The 16468-nt window shown below is 26.2% G+C and overlaps 1 protein-coding gene across 2 annotated transcripts in view; it reads left to right on the top strand.

Annotated features, from left to right (window-relative positions):
• The window catches only part of LOC145849266 (RAF proto-oncogene serine/threonine-protein kinase-like), a 38425-nt gene extending 24864 nt beyond the window's left edge, over positions 1-13561 (top strand). For both annotated transcript variants that reach the window (XM_082954415.1, XM_082954414.1), the window contains exons 13-19: positions 2082-2180; positions 5240-5416; positions 6892-6938; positions 10831-10958; positions 12207-12329; positions 12519-12653; positions 12931-13561. In XM_082954415.1, the coding sequence (XP_082810541.1) occupies positions 2082-2180; positions 5240-5416; positions 6892-6938; positions 10831-10958; positions 12207-12329; positions 12519-12653; positions 12931-13125 (904 nt within the window). In that variant the 3' untranslated portion in view covers positions 13126-13561. The remainder of the gene's footprint in view (positions 1-2081; positions 2181-5239; positions 5417-6891; positions 6939-10830; positions 10959-12206; positions 12330-12518; positions 12654-12930) is intronic.
• The last annotated feature ends 2907 nt before the right edge of the window (positions 13562-16468 follow it).

Below are 16468 nucleotides of genomic sequence, written 5' to 3'. Positions count from 1 at the left end.
TTTTTAAAAAACCTTTGGCAACTCTGCACACTAGTGATGCAAAAAAAATGTGCCATCATTAGCAACAAAGTTGTTCCTCTTAAACTGGGCTTCTCAAACTCTTTTTAATTTTTACCCACTTGGCAGAGTTTTAAAAAATAATTGCCCCGATAGTCAAAATCGCCCTTGAGAAGACGATATCGCTAACTTTTAGAAACCCAGATATAAAAGTTGTTATTGAAGCTTTTCGAGAGGCATGTCTTGCTGGTCAGTACTCCGTAAAGGAAAAGGAGTTTACCTTTTTTATCATGTTAAGTCTGGTGAACGTAGGGAATATAATGTATCAAGAATGCACTTCTACAGTCCGTGGAATTTCGATCCGATAGTAAAAACGTATCACTACTCTTAGTTTATGCACCAAGAAACTACTGTAAACCTCATACGTCTATATCATAAGTCGGCAAACTGTGGCCCGCTGGCCAAATGAATTTTAAGATAAATAGTCGATGGATAACCACAGAGTAACTCACATCGGTGAAAGAAACAGAACGGTAAAAGAAACAGACGATGATCATTTCCGATTAATAGAACTTAGCATAGAATTATAGACAATTTTTTATTGATTTTAATCAATAAAAACATTGGCGAAAGTCTACAGAGCCAAAGCATGGACCATAATATGCCTGAGACAAGCTCAAGTTAACATAAGGATTAATCATACCAATTCGATCATCAGACCACAAGACAAGACGATACCGGTCTCAGTCTACTAAAGCTTGTGGTCTGATGATTGAATTGGTATGATCAAACCTTATAATAAGATTTTAATTAAGACTCTTGCTTAATTTAATTTTTTTTATTTAGCTATGTTAACATTAATTTTAATTAATTTTAAGTCTAATTCTATGTTGTAGGATTTGATACTTTGTCGATCTCCTTTTGATAAAGATTTTCCAGTGCTTTCAATGAGCTAGAAAGCATTTATAGTTATATAGCTCATTGTATTATATTATTATTTTTACAGATGACTTTTTATTTAGAGCTTAAAAAAACTAAAGTTTTATTTTTTGTTTACACTTCTTTTGTAATTTTCTTTTCCATGCTGTTAAATTATGCTTTCTGCTCACAATTATGGACCTTAAACTGCTTGCAATACTATACGGACGCCTATTTAACGACGCACGTCTAAAATCGAAGCAAAAGCTGTAAAATTCACCATACGGAAGCTGATGATGCTGCAATCGTAGTTAACAATCAAAGCAAACACTAATTTATCACGTTTTATCTGAATGCACATATTTTTAATTATTAAACTTAAAAATTAATGCCCTAAGCCAAGGAACACACGTTTCACGAGCAATAAACATTTATTACAAACGCATTGAAAATGTGGAAATCTTTGTGTATCTTGGATTAAGTATTGCATATAATACATTAAAGGAAAATTATTTGTCACATTGGTAAGACATCATGAACTTCTGCTTGACGTTCTGCGAGATTTTATGATAACTCAAAAATCTAAATGTTTATCCGCACGAATTTGGCTGTGTTGCGTCTGTTGTAAAAAACCTTCCACCAACGATGCCTTTGTTGTTAACTCACAATTAAATGTGAATATACGATTAGCAAGGAAGAAACGCTAAGATGAACTAATTTCACCACTATGTACACTACCATATCTAAGCCAGCGAAGACTTTGCTGGCCTGGTCACTTTCTGAGGATGAGTGACAAGAACATCTTAAAGATGTAGCTAAAGAGTTGGTGCTTAAGACTACGTTACAAAGACATTAACAAGCCCGAGTTTTAGAGTTAGTTATTTGGATGCTCTCTCATTAGTAAGAAACTTTACAAAAGTTTTAACAAAAAGCATACTCAAAAGGACTTTTTATGTATACAAATTATATTACTGCGCCATGTATGAATTATTTCGGCTGCAAGCAGGCTATTATTAATAATAATTTTAAAATTATTTCATCGGCAAACTTAAATATTTGAAGTTTGTATTTTATACGCTGATCTAGTTTTTGTATCCTTAGTTTAGAAATTAATATATAAATAATTTTAACTTTATTAAGTTTATATGAAAATATAAATAATTTAGATGCGAATGGCATGGTATAGTTGCTGTAAAAGTTCTTAATGTAAAAGATCCGACTACTTTGCAATTATCTGAGTTTAAAAATGAAGTAGCTGTTTTACGGTAAGTAATTTTTATAATTATAAGTTTTGTAATATTTACATACCCCACTTTTTTTTAATACTTAAATATAATCCAAACAATAATTTAATACGAAAGAGCTATTTATTTAACTCACTTATAGATGTGGTATATCCAGCTTTACAAAAAATCAAAGTTCACTATTGCATTTTATTTTTCACTAACTGTTTTTAAGTTTAAGATTTATTTGAAACAATCATGTACATTATTTAAGTAAATATATATGTATGTAGTTTCTTATAAAGTTTTGGTCAATAGTGCTCGACAGCACTCAATCTCAGCTTTGCACTAAATCTTTCAACATTATTACTACGTCACAATATCTATAGAATTTGCAAAGTTATAAAATTCTATAAAAGTTTCTAGTAAACAGAAGTTTTTCTGGGGATCATATCAGGGTTGCCAAAAAACCTGGAATCCTGGAAAAACCTGGAATTTGAGAAATTTTGAAAAAAACCTTGAATTTTGAACAAAATCACTAAAGAACCTGGAATTTTGAGCAAAAATCACTTAAAAAACCTGGAAAAACATGGAGTTTTAAACAATTTTTACATCTAAAGTAGTAAAGTTTTAATACGACACGAAAATTCTACCATATAGAACAAAAATTGTCATCATCATAATTTTTTTTTTACAAAAAAACACAATTAAAGTAGTTTTACAGTATCTATTCAATGTTGTTATACTACTTAACGCAATTTTAATCTTAAACTTAGCTTTAAAACTAAAAGTAGACCCAAAACGTGTAGTACTTTTAAAAACCTGGAAGAAATTTTCAAAAAAAAAAGCAACCCTGTCATATGCAAAAGCATATATGAAACATAAGAAAAAAACTTTTTTGTTATATAACTAAGTAAATATTTATAAACAAAAAATAAACAAGTTGTAACAATACTTTTTCTTTTTTTAACTAACATATTTTTCTAGGATCTTTGCCAGGATTTTTATTAAAAAACGATTAGATAAAGTTTTGAAATATTTAAAAATAAATATTTAAAATAAAATTAGGTTAACTAAATCAAATTTTTTACAAAATGTAAAGTTTGGAAAGTAGTCGTTTTTTTTTTGATTGACTATTGTCAAAGGTCTCTATGCCACTTTTGCTGCAGAGATAAATACTTTTTGTTTAAAATAATTCAACAATTTTTTTGAATTTAAATGACAATTTACTTTGGGCTTTTTCAACCTTTAAGGCCTCTTATCAAGAAAAATAAAGCTTGATTAACAAAATCTTATATTAGTTTACAAAAATAGTCATTTTTATGTCGTATATAGATAAGAATAAGACTGACAAAACAAAACAAAATATATTTACTTGTGAAAAAGTATATTTAAATGGACTTACCAAATTTATTTAATACGTCATAATATGTATTTTTGAAAACTTTTATAAAGTTTTGCCAATAAACTTTATGAAACGATATGTAACGCAAAATAGATAGAAATTTTAAACTTCTTAAAATTAGGGTCTTTAAATAAATGGAACAAGTTGCAGAGTGTTATTTTTATAACCGTAAGCGATTTATTTAAGAAATGTATTTAGAATGTTGTTAAAAATGTGCTTATACTAATGCAGGGCTGCCATAAGGTCAGAAAAAACTAAAAAAATTACAAAAGTCAGAAATAATTAGGTGTTTTTGATACGTCAAAAAGTCAGGAAATTTGAAAAAAAAATTTAAAACGTCAGATTTTGTTAGTTCAAATTTACAACATTTATTATTTTCTAAAGCCTTCAAATAGTAAAAATTAATTAAAATTATTTTAAAGTCTGACTAAAATTACAACATTTTTCTTAGAAATTTACAAAATTACTTAATTTCCAATGACTTCATCTAATAAAAATTGATAAAATATCCCTTATAAGCTGCAAACGTTTTCTATTAATATACTGAACAACCACCCTACTTAAACAAACAGTTTTTGTATGCTTTATAGTATTGATGATCTGTGGCAATGAAACTTCCATAACGAAACTTACTGATACACAAAAGTTTATCTTGCAGAGTTTTAGAATCAAAGTGTTTTTTGTTTCTAAGTTAGAAAATACAAATAATTTCCTGATAAAGCTGTTTATTGCAAATACATCAATCATACACAGATGTTTCAAGTGATGTAATGGAAGTTAGATAATTGAATTCAGCAAAAAAACTGTTGTTTTAAACTGTATAGAAATAAGATATTGAAAGCTTTATATAGTTTCAATTGATTGTATAATTTAGCGTAAGTTTAAATTAAGATTTTGAATTTGAAAAGTCAGGAAAGGTCAGATATTTTTCTCAGCTTGATCTGTGGCAACCCTGCTAATGTTACGTAATATCTAGTTTTGTATAATTTTGTACTTCTACTTGTAAATTCTTTTTATTGAATAAATTTTTCTGAAGAAAGCGTGTAGTCCGCTAAAATAGCTGTACAAGGAATACGTTTGTTTTGTATACTAAAGTATATATATGTATGTATAATATGTTTTTTTTTTTAGTTTAGTTTAATGTGCTCAATATTTAATAAAAATAAAATCAATAAAATTAGCAAGCAAGTTTTCTAAAAGTCTATTGATGAATAAGCATTAAGTCTGAAACATGTATAAAATCAGAGTTGGTTTTTAACTAGATATACTTCGTTCTGTAAAGAAGATATGAAACAAATAGGATCTCCAAAACAAAATGTAGGTGCCAGTATATCTTATGTTTTAAATACTTTTATGATACAACTGTTTGGCAAAAGTATAAAATAGACAAGTTCAAAAGTCATTTTATCTGTCAAAATGATGTAAAAGTGCTTAAAAACTTTTTTTTTAAACTTTGTATGGTTTATTATATGTTTTGGTTTTAAGAAAACAAATAAAGAGATATCAACTACTGGAGGAGAAATAATGAAAGAATAAATTCATTTGTATGGTTTTATTTCAATGTAGTGACTGGTATGCCTGTCAATGGACTGGTATGCCTGTATTATAGAATAATGAAATAATTGTATCTCAAAAACCTTGTGTTATTTTTGATGTAAATATATTTATTTATTTTGATTTTTCTCTTAATTCTCAGGAAAACCAGACACGTAAATGTTCTATTATTTATGGGATACACTATGAAGGATCAGTTATGTATTGTAACACAATGGTGTGATGGCTCTTCTTTGTACAAAAATCTCCATGTACAAGAGAGAACTTTTGAGATGGTACAGTTGGTGAAAATTTCTAAACAAACAGCACAAGGAATTGAGTAAGTTTTTATAATATTTTTGGTAAGTTTCAGATACTCACATTGCAGACCCTAAATTGTTTCTTTTTTTCTTTTCCTTTTTTTTTGTACCTGAATGCTCATGTTTGAATACTACACTAACCTGTCATAGTATAAACATTTTACTTAATTGTGATTTCTTTTATTAACTGTTAAAACTTGTTTTCTTAAACTTAATTTATTATTTATGAGTATTTACTCAATAAGTTGATTTACAGTTACTATTAAACGAATAAATACTCAAAAGAAAAAGGAAAGTAGCTAATCAATTACTATCAGTCTGATAGTAAATGGAAATACTTAAAATTTGAGCTTTTAAATGTTGCAAAATATTATAAATACTTTCAACAGAATAAAAAATAATTTTCTTAAGTGTACAACATTGAAATCAGATATAAATAACAAATTGGAACCACTTACTATAAAAGTTTTGCAGTAGCACCCTTCTTATTAACCTATATAAAACAAAGTTAAAAATTAATCATCCCAAGTTTTTCAATAACACTTTTGAAAAAATTAAGGTTGTGCCGCGGTAGCTTTATATCTTATAAACTTTAAGTACTCAAATAAGCTTAAAAAGTAGAACAAATAACAACGCTCTGAAGGTAATTATTGAAATTGATGTAAAGTTAAATAAAAGTGTTTTAAAACAAGGAGTTATAATTTTTGTGTTGCTTACAAAACAGCATTTTTGTTCAATTTCGAGCAGTCGGCAGAGTTAGTCGGTGCGTATAAGGTGTAGAAATTTTAAGTACATTTTAAGTCGAAATGTTTAAGTAATTAAATGTAGACGATACGTTAGTCTTAAGTTATAAGATGCATACCAATCATCTCATTGTTCATTTGTGTTCAATTATTTTTTTTAATCCTTTATAGTTAAGTCTAGTTTTCTGTAGTTTGTGTGAATAGCCAATATATTTCATTCCCATTTTATAAATAATCTAAGATGTCTTTTTTCAGGAGCGCAGATAGTATAACCATTTTATCTATATCTATTCCCCCTCTCACCTGTAAGCAACCTTAGATTGTAACAAGTCTATAACATTTTTTATAAAGTAAGAACAAGTATTTAGATTGGAATAGCAGCAAGTTATGGCAATTTCTTATAAAGCCTTTAATTCCTTCTTCACTGAAGTTTTCTTCTTTATTATATTTTTTTTTTCATTTTATACACTTAAAATAAAACTTTTTTTGAGATATTTTTATTATTTTAAACAATATAATAAATAAATTACAATAAATTTAAAAAAAATCTCCCTTTAATATTGATATAATTTATTAAAAGTAGTAAGTAGTATCACTTTTAAAAATAGCTTAATAAATATTTTAAATGAAAAGAAAACATTGGTCTAAGTTATATCTTACAAACTGCTTCAAATTGATTAGAAGTTGATCTATTGAAACATACTTTTAGCAAGTTATTAAATTCATGTCCACTGAACTGACTTTTTTTTCAGATACCTTCATGCGAAAAGCATAATTCACAGAGACCTCAAATCAAACAGTTAGTTCATTATGCTTACTTTACTTAAATATAATTAACTTTTTACTGAATAACATACGTAAATTGTTAAAATAAATATTAAATTAAGTGTATTTAAGTATTAAATTAAGGTGATAAACTTATTTGATTTATAAATAAAATAATTTTAGCTTATTTATTTATAACATCTGTTGATTATTCTGAAATATATCTTATGCACAAAAAATGTTTAACAAAAGTATATTAAAAAAAGAGTAGTGTGTAAAATTATTATTTTAAGACTTGCAACTAACTCAAATAAGTTTAAGTACTGTATTCTAGTTACTAGTGTAAATCAAAAAAAAAAAATTCTCAATTAAATTCTTTAATAAACTTTTATCAAAGATAAACTTTTATTAAAGTTGCACGAAATTTCAATTTTAGATTCTAAAAGTTCAAATCTGACAAACTTAAGTTCAACAACTCGAATTACAGCAAATATCGATATTTAAATTACGACAACTAAACATCTGTACTGTTGCTGTATTGACATTGAATTTCGAATCGGTGTTTTTTAATTTAGTGACTTTTTTTATTTTGGTTGCATTGTATACTCTTTTTTTGCAGATTAACAAAAACAATACAAATGTTTCACTTATATAATTATCTATATAAGATCTTCAGTTGTTAAATAAATATGAAACATTTTTAAATAAATAAATGGAAGACATTATAATTCAAAATTAATTAATAAAATGATATATAAAAAGTTAAAAATATTATGGCTTAAAACCTTGTTTTGAAAATTAATTTAAAACTAGTGCTTAAATTATAAATTAAAAAGTATTTTAAAAGTATACTCAAAATGATTACTCTTGCTGTTTTAATGGTTACTTATAGATATAAAATGTCAATTCTCAGGTAGGCTTTATAAAAACTAAAATTTATAAAACTTCCTTTAAATAGGAATAAGGTAGGATTACCTGTTTAAAAAATTGTTCGATGTATTATATTTGTATTATAGTTATTTTAAAAAATAATAATAATAAACCGAAGTCACATGAAGGACAGTTGTAAAAAAGTAGAGCTTATACTTAAAACAGGGTTGCAAAAAAACCTGGAATTAGACAGTTTAGGGAAAAAACTGGAATTATGAAAGAAAAAATTTAAAACCTGAAATTTTAAACAATTTTTACATGTAAAGTTATGAAATTTTAATTAGATACAATAATACAATAATATATCTTGTACAATATTTTTTTATATATCATTTAGAATTTTATTAAATTAAAAACACATTTAAAGTAGCATTAGAATATATTTTCAATGTTTTTATACTATTTTACTTGAAATTAAGTTCTATACCAAAAAATTACAAAAACACGTTTACTTTCAAAAACCTCGAAAAGATTCAAATTAAAAAATCTTTTGGCAATCCTGTTAATAAAGGTTTTTCCTTAGTGCATTGAAAATTAAAAATCAGAAAGTAAACCCAGCTTTTTGATGTAATTATCTTACGGTCTAAATAGTACATTATGTTACCAAATGGGAATTTTTTAGTCATTGTTTTCAATTGTATAAGTTTTTGGCAAATTGCTTTATTGAAGACGGTATTTATATTCAAAGTTTTAAGCTGAAATCATATATTTACTATAAAATGAGTTTCTTGAGGTACATATAACACTTTCCACCAGGGACGAAAACTTGCTTTTATTTCAACTTGAAAAGACTCTGCTTTCTTAGCTTTTAGTATTCATTTATACTTAGTTATGCACTCCTGAGATATAATTTGACATATATGTACTCTTTAGCATTTTTAGTCGTAAAAATTAAACGAATTATATACATCCAAATTGTAACATTTAGCGCGTTAAAGCTTTGATTTGTCAAAAAGCTGCATTGCAAAATTGATTCTAATGGAAGCTGTAGCTTCAAAAATCAAAATCATATAATTTTTTGTTACAAAAATTTGCATAACTTGTTGTTACATTTGACTACGTTAGATGTTTGATTTTGAAACAATATAAATATTTTTGAGTTAAATTGTAATTTTTTTATACTTATTTTTTATGAATATTTTCTGGGTTTACCCAAGTGGCATGACATAAAGAGTCATAGAGCAAAATAAATTGCCTGTATACAGTTATCACTCAAACTTCAACATTCCGTTTTTGATGTATTAACATAATTGCATATTTTCAGATTAAATTCAATAACATTAGAGGTAGTTTAAATTGCTGTGTTCCCGCTATGACGTGTTATTTCAGATGTTTTAATTTTTGCAGATTCGTAACTTTTTTGAGCTAGCTACGTCCCTGCTTTCCACTAATTGATCTATGATAGTTTAAGTTTTGACGCAAAGTTTTTTGAAAAGTGGACAGATTGCGAATGATTCGTACCTCTTGTTAGCTTTAGATATCTCCAAACATAAACTTATTTTTTTATTGGTCAATTAGTGTTAGTTGTACCTCTAGAAACTCTTTTTATGTAAAAAAATATTTCAGCTTAAAACTTGGAATATAAAGTCCTTGTTCAATAAATCAATTGAGCAAATACGTATAAAATTAAAACAACGACAAACTTTAACTAAAAGGGAAACGGGCCACTTTTGCACGTAGGGTCACTTTTGCGCGAGTGGACAATTTTGCATAAGCGTCACTTTTACACGAAGGGTCATTTTTGCACGAGAGTAAAAATATTATATAAAAAATAAACATTTATTAAAAGATTGTTTGATAAAAAACAAAAAAAAGTTACCGAGGTAAGGGTTAGTGGTAACAGTGATAGAAAAAAAAATTGAATAAAATTAATAATTAAAACTAATATATTAACAAAAATAAAGTTACTGACCAAGGGTTAGGGTTAACGGTAATAAATATATATATATATACCTATTAAAAATTATTAATCAAAAAAAACAGGAAAATAAAAAATAATTATGAAAAACTAAAATAAAATAATAATACAAATTAACCGATCGAAGTTACCGTTTTCACGAGGGCAATAGTCAGAGCAAAAAAAAAAAAACTTTTGCGAAAGTGTCTTCGTGCAAAAATGTACCCGCGTGCAAAAGTCCTTATTGACGAAGGAATGTATATTTAAATTTTTAAGCTCGTGCAAAGTGACCAGTTCCCCTTTTGGGTGGGTGTCACTTTTGCACGAGCTTAAAAATTGGAATATAAAATCCTTCTTAAATAAGGCAATTAGCCAATTACATAAAAAATAAAATAACGACAAACTACAACTAAAAGGGGAACGGGTCACTTTAGCACGAGGGACAGCTAAAAGATTCCCAGTTGATAATAAAATGTACTAATTCAGACCGTAAGATAATTACGTAAAAAAAAAAGCTGAGTTATAACTTTCTGTTTTTTTTTTCAATATATTAAGAAAAACTTTTATTAAGCTTAAGCATCTATTTTATTTTTTTTCATATACAAACTTTAAATTGCTAATTTCTGAGAACTTACAACTAAAATTCAAAACACAGTTTTAGATTAATGCTTCTTTACTTTGTTTCTTTATAAGTTTAGTATTTTAAAGTTCTGTTTTTATAAGCCTAATTGACAATTAACATTTTATATTTTATAGTTACTATCATAACAGCAATAGTAATTATTTTTCAAAATACTTCCAAAGTTAAATTATACCCCAAGTATTATTATTTTTTAAGTTAAGATATTAAATTTTAGCCAAAATGTTTTCAGATTTTTGTATGTTTCTTATTTTGTATACTTATACCTATATATAATACCTCCTATTTATTTGTTTAACCTTCTTTTCCGATTTGATTTACCTCATGGTTCAAATTGTCGGAGTTTAATTATAATAAAACCGTTTATTAATACAACGAAGAATAAAATAAAGCCTTTATGTATATTATACGAGCGAAAAATCTTAAAAGCTAGTACAGGAATATTAGTATAAAAAACAGACATATTCTTATTGGAGGACTTGACAGTAAAAATTGGTGACTTTGGACTTGCAACAGTAAAATGCCGTTTTAGTGGCCAAAACAAGGTTCAACAACCTACGGGAAGTATTTTGTGGATGTCACCAGAGGTTGTAACATTTTTCTCTGTACATATTAATGGGAATAGAATATTAGCTATAATTTTTAAATATATTAATTTTAAGGTTATTCAGGGTGGCAAAAGTGATAATCTTTAATAATTTCAGAAAAATCATGAAATTTCTAAAGTTTAAAACTATTTGACATTGAAAAATCCTTGAAAATTTATTGCGAACTAATATATTAATTACGACGTTAGAACCTAAAAAAAAACATATCCATACACTACTGACAAATTAACACTTTTCTAACAACAAATATTTTGCGGTAGGTAAATATAAATACAATGGAACTTAATATTTCTTTGAAGCACTATATCCTGTTAGTTATTACTTATAAGAATTATTTTAAAATCTAGATAAAATATTATGTAAATAAAAATAAAATAAAGTATATTTTGATTTTTTTTATAAAACTTAATATTTTGCTTTGCGTACAAAAAGATTTTATTTTTCTGACAGGCATAAATATATAAAACAACTTAGATTGAAAAGAGATAATTGTTCCATACAACTTTTTTAGATATTGTATAAAAAAATAAAGTTAGTATTTTAATTTAAGTTCTTAGCATGCTAAAAAAAATGAAATTAGGGACTTCATTTTATAAAAAGCATTTAATGAGGTCAATTTAAAAAAAGAAATAAAAAACTTTTATAAAAGCTTTACGTTTCAACTATGTATTGAGACCAATGTCTAAGCTTTGAAACAACCTTATGACAAGGACTTGATAAAAGAAGTTATACAGTTGACAATTAGAATAAAACAAGTTTTGAGTAGTAATTGTTTTCAGTTTTTAAAACTATTAAGGTGGTCTTAGCATTTTATATTGGATCTTGTATGTAATCTTAAAGTATGAATTAAGAGTCAGTTTTTCTAAAAAATTAGAAATCAATTACCTTTGGAAATGTAGTCCGTTTTTGAAAAATTTTCAACACAAACATATTTTTAATCTTAAATTTTGTCTAAAACCTAAAGTTTCACAAAAAAGTCTTTTAAATAAAAAAAGCATTACTAAATTAGCAAGGCTTCTCAGGAAATTTTTTTTAAGGTTTAAAATATTTCTAATGTTGCAATTTTTTAATCCTTGATGGAATTAAGAAAACCTTGAACTAAATTCCTAAAATCTTATGGCCATCCTTATGGTTTTAAAAATATAATTTACATGAACTTACTATTTTTAAACTTTAACAATATTAAAACTAAACTTGGTAAACTTTAATTATCTGAAATCAAACCAGGTTATACGAATGCGGAACGGCAATCCTTACTGCTTTCAGTCTGACACTTACGCCTACGGAATCGTACTGTTTGAAATGACAACAGGCAGACTTCCTTATGAAAACATGCGTAACCGAGATCTCGTTAGTTATAAGCCTCATATAGTTAATAAATTAGATTTCTACTAGTACTTGATTAAGTTTTGAACAAAAGTTACACTAAATAGAAATTTAAAACGCGATGAAAGTTAGAAAAAGTTACAAGTTTCCTTAACTTTTATTAATACTTTTGAAGCTAAAGAAAATTAAAAAAGAGTGTGTCATTTTATACAGATATTATTTCAAGTTGGAATGGGTAAGCTTAAACCTGACTTGCGTCTTATTAGAAAAGATACACCCAAGTTATTAAAAAATCTACTAATCAGTTGTATTCATACTAACAGTGATGAGAGGCCGCTATTTCCACAAGTTAGTATGATTATGTATACCTTTGTTTTTTAATTGGATGATTAAATAATATATACTATATAAACTTTTAAACTTCTTTAAAGTTTTTTTTTAGATTTATTAACTCCTAATATAAGAAAACAAATTTATAAAGAAATTTGTGTGAAATTTTTATTTTTTCTTTTTTTTATACTTTGTTGTGTTAATTAAACCAAAGTATTTTTAAAGCACAACTGTTTTATTTTTAAAACAAAAAATTGTTTACAAAAACGATGCCAAAAATTTAACATTTGTGCAGATATGCAAAGATTTGGATAAAATAATTGAAAATCTACCTCGTATAACAAAGACTTTATCTGACCCTGGGCAAATTTTTAATTCGCACAATAGAAAATCAGCATCTGATTGGTTGCTTAAATACCTTAATCCTAACTCAACTGCTCATCACAACCCGGCATTCCCATCTCCTTTCTCCAACACACCACCATGTTAAAAAAGAGCATTGTTAAAAAAAAATTTCATATGACATTGTCAAAAGAGGAGAGAAGTTTTCACGTGAGTTTATCAAAGGTAGTGAAGTCATCTAAAACATGTTAAACTTTTTTTTTTATTCCTCATTGTACTTTTAACCAACTTAAGATTCTTTTTTTATTAAGTATAATAAATAAATGATATTTTTATAAACATGACGGTTTAAAAACTTAACAACTGAGTGCATGTAATCTGAACATAAAAAATACTTTGTTAATCTGAGTTCTAAAAGAAGAACTAAGAATTTATTATATTTTTTGACTATGTTTTTTTAAAAGTTTTGTTCTAAATAAAAAGTATCTCTGTAAATTATAATATCGTTATTAGTAGGTATTACAGTTATCAATTTAATTTAAAAGTCAATTTTTTTTTTTTTGTACAAAAAAATATGCTCATCGCTTAATTAACTTAACATTTTTAAAACAAATTCTAGATGCTATAAATCTTTTATTTGATACAAACTATGTTTCTGTTTTTAAACGGTTCAGTTTACTTAAAAAGCATATCATTTGGATTACGATGTTTTTATTGTTGTGTTTATACCGTTATAACACATTATTTTAATTACCTATACATTTTTGTTTTATCTGTTCTGTAGTTGTATTAACTATGATGGTTTATGTATAATAACTAAAAATATTTCTCGAATTTTTGAGTTAAAAGTCTAGTTAGTCTTTTAGCTGAATTATGCTTAGAAATAAAAAGTGTATTTTGCAGTTAAAAATCATTTTAGTCAAAATAGTTTTTATTAACCGAATTTTTAAATCAATATTAATATGCATAGTAATACAAATGCAAAAAACGGTTCAAGCTAAACAATCAATGACAAAAATTTTTTAAATTGAAACAAACTTATATTTTATAATTACGTTTTCATAATAATAGTATATTCGTTTTCATTTTCTGTGAAATTTTTGTTGCTGCAACCAAATAAAATTAAACAATCATATCAATTTAAAAACACAATTAAATTAAGTCCCTAAAAATTAAAGGTTTTTTAGAGTACCATTAAATTTGCTTTATGCTTAGACAACTTTATTAGCTCAAAAAGTCTAAGCTCATTTTTGAATAAAAACGATGACAGTCATGACTCGTTCTAACTAATTTTTAAAGTTTATTTACCCCTTCATAGCTACTTTAGGAAGTTTATTATCTATTACGATAATGTTGACGCATTTTTTAGAATGTTATATTTGCGTTTCATAACAATTGAACTTGCTATTATTTTTATAACTAAATGATATTTTTCTACTAAATTTTCTTAAAAAACAAAAATGGAGCAATACTGTTTGTAATGAAAAATTTGTATTTTTAACTAGATATATTTAGTACACGAAGTGTTACAATCTATTGACTACCAACCAAAATATTTGTTTTAAATTTAAGGGATTCTGAAAAAGCTTAAATTTGAGAACTAATAAAATATCATTGGTTTAGTATGTTTTCTTTTTGTACCGCCGTATTATGTTCTTAAGGTGCTTAATTTGATGAAAAGTGTTGTTGAATAAAATAGTTTGTTATTAAAACTTAAAGCTATTAGAACAAATTACAAATGGGTAAAGTTATACACTAATTGTAATATTAGATACTTAAATCAGGGTTGCCACTTTACCTGGAAAACCCTGGAATTTGACAATTTAGGCTAAAATAACTTTGAAAAACCTGGAATTTGAGAAATTTTGAAAAAAACCTGGAATTTTTAATAGTTTTAACATTTTCAGATTTAAAATTTTGATTTGACACAAAAAATCTATCATATAACTAAGATTTTTTTGTCATCAAAAAATTTTTGATTAAAAAACACATTTAAAATAACTTTACAGTATATTTAAAATAATTTTATACTATTTAACACAGTTTGTTAAATAGAAATTATCTTAAAACTAAAAATAGACCCAAAAATGTGTACTTTTAAAAACCTGGAAGAAATTTGGAAAACCTGGAAAAAAATTTGAAAATACGAGTGGCAACCCTGTTAAATTATTTAAGTAAGTATTTCGTCTGACGTCTACGACCCGTTATTTAATTTCCTAATTTTTTTACGATTTAATACTAAACTGAACTATCAACAGCGATTCATGCGATCTGGTTTCGTCCTTATTAGGCATACAAAGTCACGATAAACCGTTGCTTCCAGCAGAAGCAAACGCAATAAAGTAATTTTGCACCGCAGCGTTTTTTTTTTGAGTCAGCCGAGAAAGTTTACACAAATAAATCAACATAACTCACAGGGTTACCATAAAACCTAGAATTCGCAAAAGAAGAATGGAATTTCAAACAATAATCGTTAATAAGGTTTAGATTCGATACAAAAAAAATCTAGCATATACAAGAGTTTTTTTGTATTGTTCATAACTATACAACACTATATTTATTTGACGATATAAAAACAATCGGTTTATACGATCCTTTGTATATGATATATATTACCTCATAAACGAAACATATAGACCCCTTACCCTCAGTCGGTAATTTTTTTTCTGGTATAAATTAATTATTTTTTTTGAATAAATTATATTTTTTTTAATTTTTTTTTTACTTTCATTGTTACCCCTTACCCTCGGTCGGTAACTTTTTTTCTTTTACTTAAATATTTTTTGTTGGTTTTTTTTTCTATTACTGTTACCCCTTACCCTCGGTCAGTAACTTTTTTATTTTATTAGTTTATCTTTTAGTTTTTTTAATTATATATTTTTTTATTCTTGCTCAAAAATGACTCCGTGCAATTTTGTGCCCTCGTACAATTTTGACACGTTCCCATATATGTGAGATTATAGAATTTTTTTGATTAAACACTCTTTTTGACTTAATCAGGTATTAACTTAGTGCTAATGTTTTTGACAATCATCACTATTTTTTTTAACTCACCTGTAAACCAACGCTTCAGGGTTAAAGTCCTTAATCACGTTTGGTTTAACTAAAAATGGTTCATCGTAAATATATCTGCCTAATAAGTTTTAAACCAGATTGCAGAATACCATGATGTTGTAGTTTTATTGTTACTACTTCGAAGTGGTATGATCAAAAATTTATGTTATATTTATGCTTTTCTCACTGCACAAGAAAGTCCAGGCTTTTACTCTGTTAGACTGTCGCTGATGTTTACTTGAAACCTAAAATATACATCAATTACAATTAGTTGAAGAACAGTGCAAGTAGTTCATTAAAAGAAGTTAGCAAAATTACTATTAACTATCAAATAACTGGATTTTATTTATGCATATGCAAAAAAAAACAAGTATAAAACTTACCTTTGTATTTATTGTTTAATTTTTTTTATCTTCTCCAACAACGAGAAAAGACTT

Source organism: Thalia democratica, chromosome 1 (assembly GCF_965202585.1).
Source record: "Thalia democratica chromosome 1, ktThaDemo2.hap1.1, whole genome shotgun sequence".
In the NCBI taxonomy this organism is placed as follows: domain Eukaryota; kingdom Metazoa; phylum Chordata; class Thaliacea; order Salpida; family Salpidae; genus Thalia; species Thalia democratica.
This window is presented reverse-complemented; position numbering and strand designations above follow the sequence as displayed.